Source organism: Canis lupus, chromosome 12 (assembly GCF_048164855.1).
Source record: "Canis lupus baileyi chromosome 12, mCanLup2.hap1, whole genome shotgun sequence".
In the NCBI taxonomy this organism is placed as follows: Eukaryota; Metazoa; Chordata; class Mammalia; order Carnivora; family Canidae; genus Canis; species Canis lupus.
In genome coordinates this window covers 43,005,310-43,023,339 of record NC_132849.1, presented here as the reverse complement: position 1 = coordinate 43,023,339, position 18,030 = coordinate 43,005,310, and the positions used below count along the sequence as shown (strand labels likewise).

Genomic DNA, 18,030 nt, shown 5'->3' with positions numbered 1-18,030 from the left:
AAAACCAGAATAACATTAAATGGCTTTGAAGACTATACTGACATTTTTTTTTTAAGATTTTATTTATTTATTCATGAGAGACAGAGAGAGAGAGAGAGAGGCAGAGACACAGGCAGAGGGAGAAGCAGGCTCCATGCAGGGAGCCCGATGTGGGACTTGATCCCTGGTCTCCAGGATCATGCTCTGGGCTGAAGGGGGTGCTAAACCACTAAGCCACCCGGGCTGCCGTTTCTTGTACTTGAATCCAACAGAAAAAAAAAAAATGTATGTGAAATGCATATGCATTTATGACCAAGTAGATTTTATCCTGGGAATAAACCTACAGCTAACATCATACATGATAAAAGACTAAATGTTTTCCTCCAAGATTGAGAAAAGGCAAGGATGTTCACTTTTATAACTTCTATATAACATTATACTAGAAATTGTAGACAGTGTATTATGGCAAGAAAAAGAAATAAAAGCCATACAGATTGGAAAGGAAAAGATAAAACTTTAGCTTTTATTCACATATAACATGTTTGTCTACATTGAGAATCCCAAGGAATTTCTAGAAACCTTCTACAACTAATAAGTTTTTCAAAGATGTAGGATACAAGGTCAGCATAGGAAAGTCAATCCTATTTCTTTTTTTTTTTTAATCCTGTTTTCTTTATACTAGCAAGAGCGATTAGAAACACAATTTAAAAATAGTGCCATTATAATAGCTACCCTATAAAAAAAAAGGAAAGGAAAAAATAGATTTTTAAAAAGATTTATTTATTCATGAAAGACACAGAGAGAGATAGAGAGTGAGAGAGAGAGCAGAGAGGCAGAGGGAGAAGCAGGCTCCATGTCATGCCCTGGGCCAAAGGCAGGCGCTAAACTGCTGAGCCACCTAGGCATCCCAGAATAAAATAGTTATAAATCTAATAAGATACGTTCAGGATCTATATGTAGCAGGTGAGAGGAATTCAGTAAATGGAAAGATATCATGTTCATGAATTGGAAGACTCAATATATTTAAATTATTTTCTCTGAATTGATCTACAGTTTTAATGCAATCCCCATGAAAATCCCAGCAGGACTTTGTAAGATATTAAAAATATTATTTTAACTCAAGAAACAACAGATGTTGGCAAGGATGTAGAGAAAGGGGAACCCTCTTACACTGTTGGTGGAAGTGCAAACTGGTGCAACCACTCTGGAAAATAGTACGGAGTTTCCTTAAAAAGTTAAAAATAGAACTACCCTATGACCTACCAATTGCACTACTAAGTATTTATCCAGAGGATACAAAAAAAATTCGAAGGGGCACATGCACCCCAATGTTCAGAGTAGCAATGTCCGCAGTAGCCTAACTATGGAAAGAGCCCAGATGTCCATTGACAGATGAATAGATAAATATATATATACATAATATATGGATGGATATGAATGGATATATATATACACACACACACACACACACATATGCATACAAACATACACACATACATAATGGAGTATTACTCAGCCATCAAAAAGAATGAAATCTTGTCATTTGCAATGATGTGGATGGAACTGGAGGGTATTATGCTAAACTAAATAAGTCAGTCAGAGGAAGACAAATAACATATGATTTCACTCATATGTGGAATGTAAGAAACAAAACAGATGAACATAGGGGAAGGGAAGGAAAAATAAAATAGGATAAAAACCGAGAAAGAGGCAAACCATAAGAGACTTAACTATAGGAAACAAACTGTGTTGCTGGTGGGGGATGGGATAATTGAGTGATGGACATTAAAGAGGGCACTTGATGTAATGAGCACTTGGTGTTATATGCAACAGATGAATCACTAAATTCTACCCCTTAAACTAGTAACACACTACATGTTAACTAAATTGAATTTAAATAAAAAATTAGAAAAATATTACTTTAAAATTTATTTTGAAAGGCAGAGGAATTACAATAGCCAAAATAATTTTGCCAAAAAGAAAGTTGGAGGAGTCAGACTATTAAATTTTAAGACTGATTCTCAGGGCCAGTGGTATTGGCAAAAGATTAGATACCAATCAATAAAACAAAATAGTCCAGTAATTGAACCACATAAATATGGTCAGTTGATTTTTCACAGTTATGCAATAGCACTTCAATGGAAAAAGGATAGTATTCTTGACAAATGGTGGTAGGACAATTAGGTATTCATATGCCCTCCCTACCCCAAAGAAGGATCTTGACCTGTATCTTAAACCATGTACAAAATATAACAGACCACATTTTGAAATTTCAAACTATAAAATTCTGAGAAGAAAACATAGCAGGAAATTTTTGTAACTGGAGGTAGGCAATGAATTCTTAGATATGACATCAAAAACACAATCCTCATAAAAAGTTGATAAATTGGTTTTCACCAAAATTAAAAACTTTTGTTCCACTGGAAATGCTTTTGAGGCATTGAACAGATAAGACACACTGGGAGAAAGTATTTGCAAATCACATATCTGACAGAAGACAAATTTCACCAAAGAAGATATACAGATAGCAAGTAAGCTCATGAAAAGATGCTCCACTTCATTAATCATTAAGGAAATGTAAATTAAAACCATCGAGATGCCATGACACATGTATTAGAAGGAGTGAAAGTGAGGACAGTGAGAACTACAGACTGACCACATCAGGTGTAGGTGAGAATGTGTAGCAATAGAAACTCTCATGCTTTGTTTGTGTGACTGTTAAATGAAAGAGCCATTCTGGAAAACAGTTTGGTAGTTTGTTTTAGGGCTATACTTTTTCCCATGACCTGCTGTTTTATTTTTTTATTTTTATTTTTTTAAAAAGATTTATTTATTTATTCATTCAGAGAGAGCGAGAGATAGGCACAGACACAGGCAGAGGGAGAAGCAGGCTCCATGCAGGAAGCCCGACGTGGGACTCGATCCCGGGTCTCCAGGATCACACCCTGGGCTGCAGGCGGGGCCAAACCGCTGCGCCACCGGGGCTGCCCATGACCTGCTGTTTTAGAATACACTTTTTCATATGCCTACTGATTCCACTCTTAGGTATCTAGAAATGACAATCATTTCTCTAGAAATAGAGATTTTATGTTTACACAAAAACCTGTACATCGATATTTGTAGTTGGAACTAGGGGGCAGCCTGGGTGGCTCAGTGGTTTAGCGCCACCTTCAGCCCAGGGCCTGATCCTGGGGACCTGGGATCGAGTCCCACGTCAGGCTCCCTGCATGGAGCCTGCTTCTCCCTCTGCCTGTGTCTCTGCCTCTCTCTCTCTCTCTTTCTCTCTCTCTCTCTCTCTCTGTGTCTCTCATGAATAAATAAATAAAATCTTAAAAGCAAAACTGGAACTAACTCAAATGTCATCCATTGGGCAAATGGATAAACAGACTAATAAACAGACTACACCTTCATAGAATGGAACACTAGTCAGCCATAAAAAGGAACAAACTGCCGATACATGCACTTATATATATCAATATATTTGGCTACACATTCTCAAATCTGTGCTAGGTGAAAAGAAGCCAGTTTCAAAAGATTACAATCTATATGATTCCATTTGTATGACATTCTGGGCAATGTGAAATTGAAGGGACAGAGAACAGATCAGAGGTTGCCAGGGCAGAGGGATAGTGGGAAAATTTAACTACAAAGTGGGAAAATTTAACTACAAAGGGATAGCAGAAGGAAATTTGGGAGGGTGATATAATTGTTCTGTATTCTCGTTTTGGTGGTTTACGCAAATCTATGTACATGAATGTACACATGAATCTATCACATGAATCTATACATGTGATAAAACTCATGTACACAAAAAGGGAGAATTGTACTGTATATAAAATTTTAAAAAATAGCTTAAAATTTAATTTCACCCTTGTATTTTTTTTTAAGATTTTATTTATTCATAGAGAGAGAGAGAGAGAGAGACAGGCAGAAACACAGGCAGAGGGAGAAGCAGGCTCCATGCAGGGAACCCGATGTGGGACTCGATCCCCGGACTCCAGGATCATGCCCTGAGCCAAAGGCAGACGCTCAACCACTGAACCATCCAGGCATCCCACTCTTGTATTCTTTTCATGTGGCTACTAATAAGTTTAAAACTAGGTACATATTGTATTATATTTGGTACATTGGTATTGGAATGTATTTGGAATATTGGTATATTAAGGTACACTTGTATTATATTTCTGTTATATAGCATAACTTTAGAAATGCAAAGAAGGATTAGATATAGTCTCAATCTAGAGATAGGAATTTGTAGAAGGACGTCTCATAAGGAAAGAAGGCCAATTTAAATGACCTGTTTTATTTGTCCCCACTTCCATCATTTCTTCTACAGGTAGTTTTTGAAGACATGTTTCTTGCAAATTATGCCAACTCTCAGATATGATAATTCTTTATAGTTTCTTTCCTTGTTACAGGAAAAGAAATTCTACCTCTCAAAAAAAAAAAAAAAGAAATTCTACCTCTCAAGACAAAATCTGTGTTGTACAATGGAACATTGACACTGTCTCTAAATTTGTAGGACAAACAGAGTATATCTTTGAGGCACTTGGTAAATTTCTTCGTGATATCCTTGTGATGAATGTTTAGTCTCATAGTGTTATTGGGTAAATATTATTTAAAAGATTGTACCCAAGAGGTACTGATTAATTGAACTGTGGCTGCCAGAGAGGGAGTTTTCCAGAAGCATGCTTATATCTGTTTATAACTCAGAACTGGGAGTGCCAACCCAAAATTGGAATAGAATCTAAGAATATTGTAACAGGCTGTAAATAGATAAATCTAACAAGATTGAAATATAATAGGGATAAATTTAAAATCCTGAAATGGATTCTGAAATTCAGCTGTCCAAATTAAGAATGAGGGATATGTGGCTTAGCAATAGTGTGTATATAAAAGTCTTCGGGCTTTTAGTTGATAGGAAGCACAATACAAATCAACATTGATGTGGCTGCCAAAAAAGTAATTTCAGTTTGCCATGGTATTTATTAATAGAAGTTTAGCATCTAAAATGAAGCCATGGGGTTTTTTTCTCTTGATTCTGTGTTCTTTAGAGTGCACCTGGAATCTTATGTGTAGTTCTGGATTATCCTGGAAGAGGATTACTGACAAACTGGCACATATGAAGAGAAGAGAGAGGACAGGGCAGTAAAGGAAATTGAGGCGATGTTATATGAGGAATAATGAAAGAAACTGGAGTATTTATTTAGCCTGGCCAAGAGGTGACTCATGGTGGGGTTAAAAGAGAGGTCACAAGGACTGCCTGCAAATCATTGAAGGGCTATGATATTAAAGTGAAACTAGAATTGTTTGTTAAATTTTTAAGATCCAATGGATGACATTTTTGAAGAGAAAGAATTAAATTTAAGTGTAAGGAAACATTATCAAGAGTTGCAGCTAACTCTTGGAAATGAGTCCCCTCTCAGAAGTCTTTTGTAAAGCTATTGCTTGAACCTACTTTTCCATTGAAAATCTTCATTACCCTGGCATTTTCACAAGATTCATATCTGACTCTTATTTCCTATTCTTGGAGTTTCAGTAAGTTATCATTTTATCCAACAATTGATAGGAATAATTCTTTGATCATTCCAAAAACTCCAGTTATTTACCATTTGAATTGTTTATTTGAAAGTTGGTTTTCCTGGCACTTAAACTTTAAGACAGACAAACCAACATGATAGTATTTCACTGGTGAAAGAATAAGGAAAGGAACATGTGGATAAGCTGTGTACTGTCTGTAACTGGGGAGCAGGACATCTGGTCGATCCTGCAGATCTGGTGATTGGGCTTTCTGGAGATGGTGCTGATAGCTTCTAAAGATTGTCAGCCTCCAAGGTATAATGTGAATCAAAGCTATCTTCCACCTGGAACTTCTGTGATTTCATGTAAATGTAATATCATGAGTAATGGTAAGTCTGTATTTTCAAAGGGAGGAACTTGTACCTGTTGGTCCCACTATGGTAGCCTGGGCAATTTTTAGGGAGTCATGAAAAATAAGACCTGAAACTACCATTTTGTTGTCGGGTGGTCATAACACTTCTAGCCATTCTAGGTGTTTGTTTCTTTACTTTTTACTTTGTTTTTTAACCTCACCTTATATCACTTCTTATCCTATTTTTATTTCTTTGTACTCTTGCCTATTTTTTCATTTTATGGAAAGTTGAAATAAGCAGTATCCAAGTAATGTATGCTCTGTGTTCATATCATCTTCTCTAGGGTGAAATCGAGGAAATACAATGTTATTGCTCTTCTGTATGATTTGTGTTGGTCTTTTCTCTGCCATCTCTGCCTTGAGGTCAGGTACTATGTTTTCTCCTTCCTGTATAACTCCCCAGGTGTCCAATATGTCCCATCTGTGCATGGTGGGTTTTTAATAAATGTTATTGACTGATTTACTGACTGTTCACCATAGCAAGAAAACAATGCCACGTTTTATTCCAAAGAGGCTATCGTGTATTGAGGCAAAGTGTTTCAAGAGTTCTTTGAGGTTGAAGGTAAATATCTGAGAAATTCTGAAATGTAAGAGTGTGAGATTCTGAAATATATTTAAATTACTTCCTTGTTTTGAAAAATGCTTGAATAATGTTTTTTCCTGTATGCAGTATAGTAATTTCCTTTTTTCTCTCCAAAGAGATCTTTTTAGTTGAAGATGTGCTAATCTGGTATACATTGTTTTTTTAAAAATTATTTTGTATTCAAATACTTTTGACTGCTTTAGAAATTTTTAAAAATCAATAAAAATTAAAAATCAACATTCTCCAATATTTTCCTTTAAAATGGAGCCATTTGGGGAGTGCCTGGGTGGCTCATTTGGTTAACTTCTGTCTTCTGTTCAGGTCATGATCCTGGGGTCATGGGACCCAGCTCCACATCGGGCTCCCTGGTCTGCCAAGAGCCTGCTTCTCCCTCTCCCTCTGCTGCTTCTCTTGCTTGTACTCTCTCTCTGTCAGATAAATAAATAACTAAAATCTTCAAAAAGGGCCATTTGGGGACTTTTTTTTTTTTTTTTTTTTTAAAGTAGGCTCTTTGACCAGCATGGAGCCCAAGGCAGGGCTTGGACTCACTACCCTGAGATCAAGACCTGAGATGAAATTAAGAGTCAGACATTTAACCAGCTGAACCACCTAGGCACCCCTGGGGGATCTTCTTGAAAAATAAAGTTCTTTGTTAGTATTCATCGTATAAAAATATTCTTTGCTTTTAAAAAGGGCTCACTGTAGAGTTTAAATGGAAAACTTCCCAACTGTATTTTCAAGATGATTTTATTTATAAAAAAATAAATTAACTCATAACCATTGAGTAAACACTTTCTAATTTATTTGTATTTAAGTCAAGATTAAAGTGGAACAAATTTTTACATCAGATTAAAAAAACATCTTTACTGAGATATAATTCTCATAGCATCCAACTTACTCTTTGAAGGATACAATTCAGTGGCTTTTTAATATATTCACAGAGTTGTACAACCTTCAATATTAATTTCGACATTGATTTTCATCACCAGTAAAAGAAACTGTGTACTCGTTATCATTAGCAGCCCCTCCCCGCCCCCCACCTCTGGCAGCCATTAGTCTACTTTCTATCTCTATGGGTTTACATATTATGGACATTACATATAAATGGAATTATTCCATAATTATACACTATTTGTGGACTTTTGTCTTTGACAGTTTTCACATAGCATAAAGTTTTCAAGGACATCCATATTGTAACATGTATCAATACTTCTTTCTTTATAGCTGAATGATAGTCCATTGTATGTATTTGCCACATTTTATATCTACATTGATCAGTTTATGGACTTTGGGTTGTTTTACTTTTTGGCTATTGTGGACAATGCTGATGAAAACATTCATATGCAAGCTTTTGTGTAGACATGTTTTCACTTTTCTTAGGTATGTACCTAGCAGTGGAATTGGTGGATCATAAGGTAACTCTATATTTAACATTTTTTGGAACAGCCAAACAGTTTTCCAAAGTGATGGCACCTTTTTATATTCTCACCATCAGAGTATGAGGATTCCAGTTTTTCCACGTCTTCACCAACACTTACCATTGTCTTTTTGATTGTAGCAATAATAGTTGGTGTGAGGTAGTATTAAATTGTGTTTTTTTTCTTAAGATTTTATTTATTCGAGAGGCACCTGGGTGGCTTAGTGGTTGAGTGTCTGCCTTTGGCTCAGGTTGTGATCCGGGGGTCCTGGGATCAAGTCCTGCATCAGACTCCTTGGAGGGAGCCTGTTTCTCTCTCTGCCTGTGTCTCTGCTTCTCTCATGAATAAATAAATAAAATCTTAAAAAAAAGAATAACATTAAAAAAAGATTTTATTTATTTGAGAAATAGAGAAAGAGAGAGAGCATGAGCAGTGGGAGGGGCAGAGGGAGAAGGAGGAACAGAGGGAGAGAAAGAAACAGACTCCCCACTGGGCAGGGAGCCTGATGTGTGGGGCTCAATCCCAGGACCCCAGGATCATGACTTGAGCCGAAGGCAGATGCTTAACCAACTGAGCCACCCAGGGCCCCCCCAAATTGTAGTTTTGATTTTGATTTCCTTAATGACTAATGATGTTGAGCATCTTTTCTTGTGCTTATGAGTCATTTCTGTATCTTTTTTGAAGAAATATCAAATATTTTGTCCATTTTAATTTTTAATTAATGAAAGTTCACCTTCTTTCTTTTTTAAAAAACATTTAATTCTGGTATAGTTAGCATACAGTGTCATATTAATTTGAGCTGTATAATATAGTGATTCAACAATTCCATACATTAGTCAGTAACAATTCCATACATTACTCAGTACTCATCAAGATAAGAGTACTCATAATCTCTATAGCCTATTTCACCCATCCCCCTGCCCACCTTCCCTCTGGTTACTATCTGATTGTTCTCTGCAGTTAAGAGTCTGTTGTCTGTTTGTCTTCCTCCCCCCACCTTTGTTCATTTGTCTTGTTTCTTTCTTTCTTTCTTTTTTTAAAGATTTTTATTTATTTATTCATGAGTGACACAGACTGAGAGAAAGAGGCAGAGACACAGGCAAAGGGAGAAGCAGGCTGTATGCTGGGAGCCCGATGCGGGACTCGATCCCGATCCCGGGACTCCAGGATCATGCCCCGGGGCCGAAGGCAGGAGCTAAACTGCTGAGCCACCCAGGAATCCCCTGTCTTGTTTCTTAAATTCCACATGAGTGAAATCATATGGTATTTGTCTTTCTCCGATTTATTTCACTTAGCATTATACTCTCTAGCTTCACTTGTGTTGTTGCAAATAGCAAGGTGTATACACACACACATATCTTCTTTATCCATTTATCTATTGATAGACACTTGGGTTGCTTCCATAGTTTGGCTATTGTAAATAATGCTTCTTTGCCCATTTTTAAGTTGAATTATTTCTCTTTTTATTGTTTAGGTATAAGAGTTCTTTATTTATCCTGGATATAGGTTGTCAGATAATGTGATTTGCTAAATCATATATTTCCTCTTTTTCTGTGGATTGTCTTTTCACTTTCTAGATAATGTTCTTTGAAAGACAGGAGTTTGAGATTTTTTCTGAGGTTCAGTTTATATAGTTTTTCTTTTGTTGTTTGTGCTTTTGATCTCATATCTAAGTAAACATTGCTTAGTTATGAGGATTTATTCTTATATTTTCCTCAAAGAGTTTTATAGTTTTTGCTCTTACACTTAGGTCTTTGATCCATTTTGAGTTAGTTTTTGTATATGGTATGAGTTAGGGACTCAGATTCATTCTTTTGCATGTGGCTATCCAGTTGGCCCAGCACCATTTATTGAAAAGACTCTTCTTAATCTGTTCAGGCTACTATAAAAATTACCTACACTGGGTGACTTAAACAAATATTTATTTTTCACAGGAGTCTGGGAAATCTGAGATCAAGGTGTTGGCAAGTTCAGTGTCTGGTGAGGTCTACTTCCTAGTTTATAGACAGTTTGTCTTTTCACTTACCTCACATGGCAGAAGGGGGCAAGGGAGCTCTCTTGAGTTTCTTTTATAAGGGCATTAATCCCATTCATGAGGGTCCTGCCCTTATGACTTAGTCACCTATTGAAGGCCTTCACCTCCAAATGCCATCACATCGGGGATTAGGTTTCAACATGTGAATTTTAAGGGGATGCATTCAGTCTGTAGCAGACTCTTTTATTTTTAAAAAAATTTAAATTGTGGTAAAAATAACATAAAATTTGCCATCTTATTTTTGTGTATATTTCAGTAGTGTTAATAACATTCATATTGTTGTACCACTAATCTCCATAACCCTTTTCATCTTTAAAAACTGGAATTCTGTACTAATTAAACAGCTTCTAATTCTCCCCTTCTGACGGCTCTTGCTAACCACCATTCCACCATTCTTTCTATCTCTGAATTTGTCTACTCTTGGTACCTCATATGAGTGGGCTTATAAAGTATTTGTCTTTTTGTGACTGGCTTATTTTCACTTACCATAGATAGCATCCTCATGTTTCATCCATATTATTTTAAAAGGCTGAAGAATACTCCATTTGTGTGTATACCACATTTGGTTTATTTGTCTGTCAGTGGACACTTGGGTTGTTTCCACTAGGCTATTCTGAATAATGCTGCAGTGAACATGGGTGTACAAATGTCTGTTTGAAACACTGATTTCACTTCTTTTGAGTATATACCCAAGAGAGTAGAATTGCTTGATCATATGGTAATTTTGTTTTTAAATTTTTGAGGTACCACCATATTGTTTTCCACATCAGCTATACCATTTTACATTCATATCCACGGTGCACAGGGGTTCCCATTTCTCTACACCCTCACCAACACTTGTTATATTCTCTCTCTCTCTCTTTTTAAAATAGTAATCATCTCTTTTTTTGATAGTAGTATTTTTTATGAGTGTGTGGTGGTGAGAAGACACTTTTTACCCTATTGAATTGTCTTGGCAGCTTTGTCAAATATCAATTGACTATAATAAAATAAGTCATAGGGATGAAAAGTATAAAACAGGGAATATAGTCAATAATATTGTAATACACTTGTCAGAGAGTATTTTGTAATGTATATAATGTATATAGTGATTATTGAATCACTGTGTTGTACACCTGAAACTAACTTAATATTATATGACAAAAATACTTCACTTGAAATTAAAATATTCAATTGACTATAAATGTGAAAGTGTTTCCAGACTCTGAATTTTATTCCATTGTTCTTATGAGAGTAGCACACTTTCTTGATTACTGTGACTCTGTAATAAGTTTTAAAATTGGGAAATGTGTTTTCCAATTTGTTTTTTTTCCAAGATTGCTTTTTGGCCATGCTGGCACCTTTGCATGTCTGTCTGACATTTAGGATAAGTTTGTCAATTTCTACAAAAAAGCCAGTAGGGATTTTGATAGGGATTGCATGAAATCTGTGGATTAATTTAGATAGTACTTCCATCTTAACAATATTAAGTCTTCTGATCCATGAACATGAGATGTTTTTCCATTTATGTAGGCCTTCTTCCATGTCTTTCAACAATGATTTATTGTACAAGTTTTGCACTTTTACAAGTAATGTCTTTCAACAATGTTTTTGTGTAAAAGTTTTACACTTATTTCACTAAATTTATTCCTAAGTATTTTATTCTTTTTGGTTCTTTTTGGTTGTAAATGGAATTTCTTTTAAAAATTTCATTTCTGGGTTATTCATTGATAGTGTATAGAAGTGCAGTTGGTTTTATACATATCTTGTATCTTTTTTTTTTTTTAATTTTTATTTATTTATGATAGTCACAGAGAGAGAGAGAGAGAGGCAGAGACACAGGCAGAGGGAGAAGCAGGCTCCATGCACCGGGAGCCTGATGTGGGATTCGATCCCGGGTCTCCAGGATCGCGCCCTGGGCCAAAGGCAGGCGCCAAACCGCTGCGCCACCCAGGGATCCCCATATCTTGTATCTTGCAACCTTACTGAACTTATTTGGATGTGTGTGTGTGTGTGTGTGTGTGTGTGTGTGTATGCCTTAGGATTTTCTATATGCAAGATCATGTCATCTGTGCACAGAGATAATTTTGCTTTTTCTTTCTGATCTGGATGCCATTCATTTTTTTTTTTCTTGCCTAATTGCCCTAGCTAGAACCTCCAATCCAGGGTTGAGTAGAATTGCCAAGAGTGAATTTCCTTGGATCAGATTTTTAATCTGTAGTGTTTTGGAAATATGTATACTGACAGTGATTGTTTGAGAACTTGTAAATCCAGCTTTATGTCCTCTTGTAGTAACAAAAGTAACAGACTTCTATTGGAATTTATAATGCTGTTTATTTTTTGAACATTAATAGACAATAGATTCTAACTTGACTTTCTCCCAAACTTTGATGCCTCTCCTTTTTAGCTTTATAAATTTGTTTTCTAAGTGTCACTAAAGCAAGCCAATTGTGGGACTTCTAAAAACATATCTCTGATGTAAATGTCCTCTTCAGGAATTGTGAGTACTGAGTATAGTTGAATAAGAATGAATAATCTTCTGAACTTTATTCCTATTATAGATTTTTGTCAGTACTTAGATATCCAATTCAGAGAATAGAATTTTTTTTTCATGTATTAGAGCATTTCTTGAATATACTCTGCATGTTACACTTTGACCATTGGAAATATGAAATAAATATAAGCATGTTTATTCTCTGAATGCTTGCAAGTTATTTAGGAAGATCAAGCATATGTACTTATCTTATACTGCTCTGCATTTGTGGTTCTGTGTATAATGTTCCTGGCTCCCTAACTAAATGTAAGGTCCTTTAAATTTTTTTTTATTTTCTTTAATTTTTATTTATTTATGATAGTCACAGAGAGAGAGAGAGGCAGAGACATAGGCAGAGGGAGAAGCAGGCTCCATGCACAGGGAGCCTGATGTGGGATTCGATCTTGGGTCTCCAAGATCGCGCCCTGGGCCAAAGGCAGGCGCCAAACCGCTGCGCCACCCAGGGATCCCTAAATGTAAGGTCCTTGAGGAGAACCATCTTTGTATTGACACAGTGTCATAGTGCCTCACATATGCCATGTGTTTATTATGAATTCTTGAAATTAACAGAACAGGAAAAACCATATAATACTACAATGAAATACTGAAGTGAATGGCATAACCAATCAGTACTGTTGAATGTCAGGGGTAATGATGATCAGTGTGTACTGGATTTATTAGGAAAGTCTTTATGCAAGACAAGGTAATTAAATGGACTCATGGTTGGAGCAGGGTTCAGAATTTTTTTTCATTGGATTCATGAATGTATGAACTAGGTCATCTGGGCCTGGATAGAGCTGTTTGCAGCAGGAAATACCCATATGAGAAACATTTTGGAGGAAAAATTGAGGGGACTTGTTTTCTAAGAGTATAAAGGGTGTGGGTAAGGTCAAAGAAGACATTAAAGTCACAGCATGGGAGATTAAGGAATTCCTAGAAATAGAGAAACCAGCTAGGGGAAGAGAGGAGTGGGAAAAGGGACAGTCATGAGCATGATTTTAGACTTGCTGAGTTTGACATTAAAATACATAGTATGTAGTTAGAGGAAAGAAGGCTCAGATGAGAACTGAGGTCAGCGTATCATTGAATATAATTATGAAGATATTGTTTGAGAAGGAAAAATGATTGGACTGATAGAATTGTGTGTGCATGTACACACATATACATACCCTTATATGCTAGAATCCAATATGTGTGTTTGATTGTTGATATACTAATCTACGGGTTGGCATTAGCAGAATGATGAGTACTGGTTCTTGGGTAAGCAGGGGAAAAAAGCTAAAGGAGGGGACAGGAAAGGAACAGAGGTAGAAGAACTTAACACAGATTTGCTAAGGAGACGGTGTAATTTGTCTTGTATTTCAAAATGATATTAATAATAACTAGTAGAACTCTCATATCACTTACTAAGTGCTTGCTGTGTGCCAGACACTGTGATAAGGCATGCTATCTCTATTTATCCTCACATCCAGTTTGTGATATCAGTACTATTAGATTCCCTTTTACTGATAAAGAAACTAAAGTCTAAAGAAGTTAAAATTTGCCCAAGATGAGTTGAGCTAATAAATAATTAGGATACATTGTGGATGATATAAAACTGACTTTCTTGATTCCAAGCCAGATATTCTTTCCATTATACCAAAGGTTTATGTGTTTAATTTCTTCAAGGTAAAGTCTTTATCTTTAGAGAAATAGTCCCCACTAGAGGCTTATTAATTAGCAGGTAGTGACTGAACAGTAACATTTCCTATAGAAAAATCTGCATATAATTTGGATGTGGCTGCTTCTGCTTTTCTGCTTGGGTGTTTGTATTTATAATGTGATAGGAGATAAAACTTTTTTGATTGCATATTGTGAATATTTTATTTTTTATTTTAAAGATTTTATTTATTTATTCAAGAGAGACACAGAGAGAAGAGAGAGGTAGAGATACAGGCAGAGGGAGAAGCAGGCTCCTCGCAGGGAGCGTGATGGCAGTACTCGATTCCGGGAGTGGGATCACACCCTGAGTCAAAGGCAAACTCTCATCTGCTGAGCCACCCAGACATCCCTATTTATTTTATTTTTAAAGATTTTATTTATTCATTTTAGAGAGAGATTGCACATGAGAGTGGGGAGGAGCAGAGGGGGAAGGAGAGAGAGGGAGAAAGAATCCCAAGCAGACTCTACACCTTATGGAGTGTGGAGCCCTATGGATGGGGGGGTGGTTTGGGAGTGGGAGGTGGTGGTGGCTTGACCTCACGACCCTGAGATCATGACCAGAGCTGAAACCAAGAGTCAGATGCTTAACTGACTACACCGCCCAGGTGCCCCTGTGGATATTAATTTTAAAAGACATTATCAGTTCTCTCATTTGAAGAATTAATCATTCAGAGAGTGCTTCTCAAATTTTTTTGTTAAACTAATATAAACTATAAACTAAACTTCTTTTAGAAGTGTTTCTGATGTATGCCTCAGAACATTCGTAAATTAGCAAGGAAATAATAAGGGCCTGATGTTTTCTTTTTTTTCAGGGGACATCATTTTCAATGCCCAATACCCAGAGCTGCCCCCTGATTTTATCTTTGGAGAAGATGCTGAATTCCTGCCAGATCCCTCGGCCCTGCATGTGAGTACTGCAGGCTTGTTTCGGATGATCTTTATTTGTTGAAGGAAAATAAAATTAGCTTTTGACAATTGCTTGAAAGATAAATTTGCCAAACATGTGGGGTTTTTTTCCACCCCTTTTTTCTCTATCCTCTGCAATAAGTACAGCTCTTCCTGTTCCAAAATAGTTTAAAGAAAAGATTTTTTTCATTGCAGTTCTACTTTCAGACTATTTTGAATTCAAATCTCTAGCATATTGGTTACAATATTTTTACTTCAGCCTAAAGAGACATGTTGAAGACATTTCTTTATTTTAATTTAATATTTCATGCCTGCAATCAATTTTCTGATGTTTACTAACACTTCATCACAGAGCTTGTTAGGGGAGTGTTTCTTGGCTCTTCAAGAGGACTTTTTTTATATAGAAGTGAAAGTGGCAAATTTGGACTTGTATCCATATTATCTCATTATTATCAGAAGGGTAAAGACCAGATTAAGTGTTCTTGATTAAGCAAGACCAAAAACTTTGTAGTTAAAGTAAAATGTTTCTGGGGTTAAAAGCAAGGAAAGGAGTGGTGGTACTTGTCAGAGCACATGTGGTTTACATAAAAAATTGTGTGTTTCACATTGCTGGTGGAGAAAAACATGTGCCATTTTGTTTAAAAGGTCTGACCAGACAAAATGTCTTTCTTTCCCAAGTCCAGTTTTGCTTTGATGCCTATACTGTAAGAGGGTTTTGTTTTTCAAAACTATGTTCTTTGCTTTGTTTTTTGGATACATTTTGTCTCAAAGTTTTGTAATTAAAGATTTTGATGACTTACTTTGAAATTTTGCCCTCCTCCCTTTTTAAAAAGGGAAGTGTTAAATGGGAAGTATGAACCCAAACCTAAAGAATGATCTTAAATTTTAGAACACAGCTGTAAAAATGCAATTGGCAAGAGTAGGGTAGGTTTGTTGCAAAATTTTTAGTAATTACACTCAAACTGTTAGTTGATTTTTAAAAATTTGTGGTTTAAACATGATTCCTTTAGATACTATATGTTGCATATTCACCTCATATTGAAGCTGAGGGGTTATCTAGAGAAAATGAGGCAGAAGTATCTCTACAGGCCTCTTCTGTGTTAACACTGCCAGTGGAGGCTAGCATATGCTAAATGCCAAAGATGTATTGTAGGCTAAGTGCTCCAGGAATTTCAAGAAGGTTGTCAGAAAAGGCTCTGTAGTAGGGGTGAGACTTGGACTCATTCTTGAAGAATGAGTGGAGAGTATGGCAGAGAGCATTTCAAGTAGTGAGAGTGACATAAACAAATGAAGCATATGGTATGTTATAGAAGAAGGTACTGACAGGTTTGCTGAAGTGTAAGTCAATATAAGGAAGGGCTAGGAAAGTTTAGAGAGGGAAATTGGACTGAGATTGTGAAGAGCATTGAGTTTTAAGTTAAGAGTCACAGAAGGAAATGATAATTGGAGAATCATCTTGCAGCAAAGTGGTCAACATAATGGATTAAGGAAAGATTGAGGATCAGAATTGAGGACTGTTGCAAAAATCTGGAGGAGGGAGAAGGAAAGGGCTTTGAGCTAGGATGATCCAAGAGGGAATACTCTGAAGGAAAGGATAAGAAATGTGTTTACAACTTCTTTTTTTTGGGGAATTGCCTTTAAAATTTGCAAGACACATCTTCAATAGTGATAACTATTGTGAGAGCATAGAATTTAAAAGCCAAAAAGGACTTTGAAGTTCAACTTATTCCACTTATTTTAGTATTGAGAAAATTGACCGAGAATTATATAATTACTTAATTGTGTCAGAGTTGATGTTATAACTTTACTCTTCTGATATTTAGTCCCTGAGTGAAGTTTTCACAGATGTTTTTTAGATTAGCTTAAGAGGAACAACCAAAAAATAAATAAAAGAAATCAAAGCACTGTATCTAAAAGAGAGATTACAAATCTAGGGGAATACTTTCTCTTTAGCTGTAGTCAATCTGAGCACTCAGGCAGGCTATCCAGTGCTTCTTCATGGACCAGTGGTTTGGGTAAGCCTAGTAGAGCAACCAGGGTATACCCTCCACCAGCTGGTGAGGTCCTCCCAGCTCTATAGGTGCCCTTTATGTTCGTTGTCTGTCATCTGGCTAACACACTAGGGCAGGATACATGTCAGCAGACATTTCTCTGAGCATAGCATGCCTCTGAAGGACTTTTCACTCAACAGTTCACAGGCTGTGGTTTATTTCTTCAATTCAATTCAGCCTTTCTCCCCCTCCTTCCTGAAATGCGCAGAGCACAATCACTAATAACCTGGTTAGTCTGTATATGGTTCTGAATGAAAGGGAGATTCTGTATTTTATCACCCATGGAGGAGAGAGCAGAATGTCTAGATTTTTCTCTCTGAAGTACTAACTATAGGAGGGAATAAATATGTACCCTTAGGTTCTGGGAGCAGAGTCCATAGTCCAAAGTAGTTGCTATGGCAAATATGGAATTTCCTTGAAGCTTCTGGGTTTTATCTTAAAAATTAGTAAAAATTATTTTGCATTTGATTCTATAATATACCTGTACTTTTTAATAAAAATTATATTAAATTATAAATATATGAGAAAAAAACATGTCCCAGTTTGAGAAATATAATTTTTGAGAATATGTATGATCTATTATTTATTCAATTTATTTAAACCAGCTTCTTTTTATAAAAGGGTTTGAAGTAACTTAAATAAAGGATACACATAAGGTTAATAAAAATATATGCGACGTACTCTAATCCATCAGATGGAGCCACCTCTTTTTAAACTTAGGCTTTTCATTCACAGAGATGAGTTTCATTAAGAACTTTGAGATCCTGAGGTGAATGGAAAATACTAGATAGAGATACTAGATCCAGATAAATATGAGATAGATACCAGAGATAGGTATCTCGTAGATATTGGGGAACCAGAAAATCATGGAGTTGTAATTGTGGTTGTCCAATGGTTCCTACTTCTGGCTATC

At 36.1% G+C, this 18,030-nt stretch overlaps 1 protein-coding gene across 9 annotated transcripts in view; it reads left to right on the top strand.

The window, feature by feature from the left end:
• BABAM2 (BRISC and BRCA1 A complex member 2) overlaps positions 1-18,030 on the top strand; it is a 402,709-nt gene that overhangs the window by 70,147 nt on the left and 314,532 nt on the right. For all 9 annotated transcript variants that reach the window (XM_072771368.1, XM_072771367.1, XM_072771365.1 and 6 more), the window contains exon 4: positions 14,973-15,067. In XM_072771368.1, coding sequence (XP_072627469.1) covers positions 14,973-15,067 — 95 coding nt within the window. The remainder of the gene's footprint in view (positions 1-14,972; positions 15,068-18,030) is intronic.